Source organism: Neopelma chrysocephalum, unplaced genomic scaffold, assembly GCF_003984885.1.
Source record: "Neopelma chrysocephalum unplaced genomic scaffold, ASM398488v2 Primary Assembly neopelma1_94829, whole genome shotgun sequence".
NCBI classification, from domain to species: domain Eukaryota; kingdom Metazoa; phylum Chordata; class Aves; order Passeriformes; family Pipridae; genus Neopelma; species Neopelma chrysocephalum.
The window spans coordinates 3,005-6,876 of NW_020923534.1; the positions used below are offsets into that span (position 1 = coordinate 3,005).

Below are 3,872 nucleotides of genomic sequence, written 5' to 3' on the forward strand. Positions count from 1 at the left end.
TCGGGAAGAGCGGGAAGGAGGAAAAGGGGCTCCTCGGGAAGAGCGGGAGCGCCGGGAAAGAGGAAAAGGCTCCTCGGTCTGACCCCCCTGACCCCAGAGCTCCACAACCCGGACGCGAAATCTGGTTTTTATTTGGACGGATTTCAACAGCAACAACCTCCAAACGCCTCCGGGACGTTCCCTGGTTTCTCGGTGAGGGGTTCTCGCACTCTGGGAGCTGGGAAAGGCGGCTCTTCCCCGGCTGGATACGACTGGAAAGAGCCCTCCTTTCCCGAATACACACGGCAGGAAAGGCTCCGGCCGCGGGGATCGCCAATCCAAAGGGAATACGCGGAGGATCCCGAGGCACGCGGGGAGAGCTCCCGTCGTGCCAGAGACCCCGTGAGCCCCCCCCGGGGCCGTCCAGACACCGCTCGGGATTGATCCCAGCCCCGGTGAGGGATGCACAGCCCCGGGATCCATCCCATCTCCAGCCTCGGGATCGATCCCATCCCCATCCCTGTTGAGGGATGCACAGCCTCGGGATCGATCCCATTCCCAGTGAGGGATGCTCAGCCTCGGGATTGATCCCAGCCCCGGTGAGGGATGCACAGCCTCGGGATCAATCCCATCTCCAGCCTCAGGATTGATCCCCGCCTCAGGATTGATCCCATTCCCAGTGAGGGATGCACAGCCTCGGGATCGATCCCATCCCTATCCCTGGTGAGGGATGCACAGCCTCGGGATCGATCCCATCCCCGGTGAGGGATGCACAGCCTCAGGATCGATCCCATCTCTGGTGAGGGATGCACAGCCTCGAGATTGATCCCATCCCATCCCTGGTGAGGGATGCACAGCCTCGGGATCAATCCCATCTCCAGCCTTGGGATCAATCCCATTCCCATCCCCGGTGAGGGATGCACAGCCCCGGGATCGATCCCAGCCCCAGTGAGGGATCAATCCCACTTCCCAGCCCCAGTGAGGGATGCACAGCCCTGGGATCCATCCCAGCCCCAGCCTCGGGATTGATCCATCCCCAGCCCCATTGAGGGTGCACAGACCCAGGATCAATCCCATCCCCAGCCTTGGGATCGATCCCAGCCCCACTGAGGGATGCACAGCCTCGGGATCAATCCCATCCCCAGCCTCGGGATCAATCCCATCTCCAGCCTCGGGATCCATCCCATCCCCAGCCTCGGGATCAATCCCACCCTCCATCCCCGCTCCCATGGGACCAGACCCTGAAGGGGGGGACCAGATGACGAATCCAGGAGGAATCCAGGAGCAACCCAGCAGCAGCAGCATCAGGGAGGAGCCGCCGCCGAGCTGCCGAGGACTGAGGGGAGGAGAAGGACGGACGTGGAGCCTGGGAAAGGCCGGGATGTGGGAGAGGCTCCCGTCCTTCAGGCCCCCAGCAGCTTCTTGACCATGTAGCCCGGCATGCTGTAGAGGAACAGGGCCACCATGACCAGGAGCAGCAGGGCCAGCACGATCTTGATGATGAGCCACTTGTAGCGCGTGCAGATGAGGTATTTGATGGACTTGAGCGGGTTCAGGAACCAGATGAACGACGTGTCCGGGCGGCTGCGGGGAAAGGAAGTTGTTATTCCGGCGCCAGAGTTATTCCCGCGCTTCCCTGGTTCCGTAAAAATCCCTCTGAATGGGTTCCGAGTGTTCCTCTATCCCGGAATGGGGTGGGTGGGAAGGGGCCTTAAAGCTCATCCGGTTCCGACCCCGACACCTCCCGCTATCCCAGGGAATCCAACCCGGCCTTGGACACTCCCAGGGATCCAGGGGCAGCCACAGCTTCTCTGGGAATTCCAGCCCAGCCCCTCCCCACCCTCCCAGCCAGGAATCCCTTCCCAATCTCCCCTTTCCCACTGGGATCCATTCCCTGGGTCCTGGCATTCCAGGCCCTGATCCCCAGTCCCTCTCCAGCTCTCCTGGAGCCCCTTCAGGCTCTGGAATGTGCTCCAAGCTCTTCCTGGAGCTCAGTGTTTTCCTTTAATCCTGCGTCCCACAGGATTTATCTTCCAAGAATCTGAGAAGCCCAGTCTGGAGCCATCCCAGCTCCATGGAACCATAGAATTCCAGCCTGGTTTGGGTGGGAAGGGACCTCAAATCCCATCCCGCTCCATGGGCAGGGACACCTCCTGCTATCCCAGGTGGCTCCAACCCGGCCTTGGACATGCCAGGGATCCAGGGGCAGCCACAGCTTCTCTGGGCAACCTGTGCCAGGGTCTTTCCACCCTCACAGCCAAGAATTCCTTCCCAATCTCCCATCTCTCCCTGCCCTTTCCCAGTGGGATCCATTCCCTGTGTCCTGTCCCTCCATCCCTTGTCCCCAGTCCCTCTCCAGCTCTCCTGGAGCCCCTTCAGGCTCTGGAATGTGCTCCAAGCTCTCCCTGGAGCTCAGTGTTTTCCTTTAATCCCTTGGAGCTGCGTCCCACAGGATTTATCTTCCAAGAATCTGAGAAGCCCAGACTGAAGCCATCCCAGCTCCATGGAACCATAGAATTCCAGCCTGGTTTGGGGGGGGAAGGGCCCTCAAATCCCATCCTGCTCCATGGGCAGGGACACCTCCCGCTAGCCCAGGGAATTCAACCCAGCCTTGGACACTCCCAGGGATCCAGGGGCAGCCACAGCTTCTCTGGGCAACCTGTGCCAGGGTCTTTCCACCTTCACAGGGAAGGAATCCCTTCCCAGTCTCCCATCTCTCCCTGCCCTCTGGCAGTGGGATCCATTCCCTCTGTCCTGCCCCTCCATGCCTTGTCCCCAGTCCCTCTCCAGCTCTCCTGGAGCCCCTTTAGGCTCTGGAAGGGGCTCCAAGCTCTCCCGGGATCCTTCCCTTCTCCAGGGGAGCACCCCCAGCTCTCCCAGCCTGGCTCCAGAGCAGAGGGAGGCAGAAGGAGCAGCGAAGGGAAAGAAAGTAAAGGGGAGAAGGGAAAGAAATCAAAGAAAGTCCAGAGGTGCCTCCTCTGGCCTCATTCCCGCAGCCCCAGAGCTGGACGCAGCACTCCAGGCGGGAGCAGAATCCCAGAATCCCAGAATCCCAGGTAGCTCCTGCAGAGAGGGGGCTTTTCCCACTTACTTGGGTTTCTCCAGGGGGTCGGGCTCGTTCCGAGCCAGCCCGGCGGGGGATTTCTCAGCCTCCTCGGCCGTCAGGAGGTGCAGCTCAGCCTCCACTTTGCCCTGCGGGGAGCACAGAGCCCTGCTGGGGCCTGGCACACGCTGGCACCTCGGAGACAAAGGGATTTCCCGGGGGAATGCAGGGTGAGGGGGATGGAAGGAGTGACCTCCCCGCCCTCACCGTGACCTCCAGCTCGTCGTTCTCGTCCCTGGCCACGAAGGGCCACCAGCCCTTGACCCGCTTCTGCTTGAAGATGGAGATCATGGGCAGCTCTGCCTCCTTGGTCACCATCTCCAGGCTGCACTGCTTGGACGTCTTGGCCCCCCGGGGGAAGCGGTTCAGGTCCAGCTCGATGGCCCCTGGCAGGAGAAACAGGGGTTGGCACCCCCAAAATGATGCACAGGGGGCTCAGGGGTGAAGTGCTGCAGAGGGGGCACAGGGGTTGGCACCCCCCAAAATGCTGCAGAGGGGGAAAAAAGGGGGTTGGCACCCCCAAAATGCTGCACAGGGGGCACAGGGGTTGGCACAACTGAAATGCTGCAGAGGGGGCTCAGGGGTTGGCACCCCCAAAATGCTGCAGAGGGGGCACAGGGGTTGGCACCTCCCAAAAATGCTGCAGAGGGGGGGAAAGGGGGTTGGCACCCCAAAATGCTGCAGAGGGGGCACAGGGGTGAAATGCTGCAGAGGGGGCACAGGGGTGAAATGCTGCAGAGGGGGCACAGGGGTTGGCACCCCCGAAATGCTGCAGAGGGGGCTCAGAGGT

The 3,872-nt window shown here is 61.6% G+C and overlaps 1 protein-coding gene across 1 annotated transcript; it reads right to left on the reverse strand.

The window, feature by feature from the left end:
• Window positions 1-1,265: 1,265 nt before the first annotated feature.
• On the reverse strand, window positions 1,266-3,468 carry LOC113980616 (otoferlin-like; the record flags this gene model as incomplete). The annotated part of the gene is made up of 3 exons (XM_027707837.1): window positions 1,266-1,563; window positions 3,071-3,171; window positions 3,290-3,468. Coding segments are annotated over 3 exons (461 nt in total), but the record flags the coding sequence as incomplete, so codon positions are not given.
• Between the last annotated feature and the right edge of the window lie 404 nt (window positions 3,469-3,872).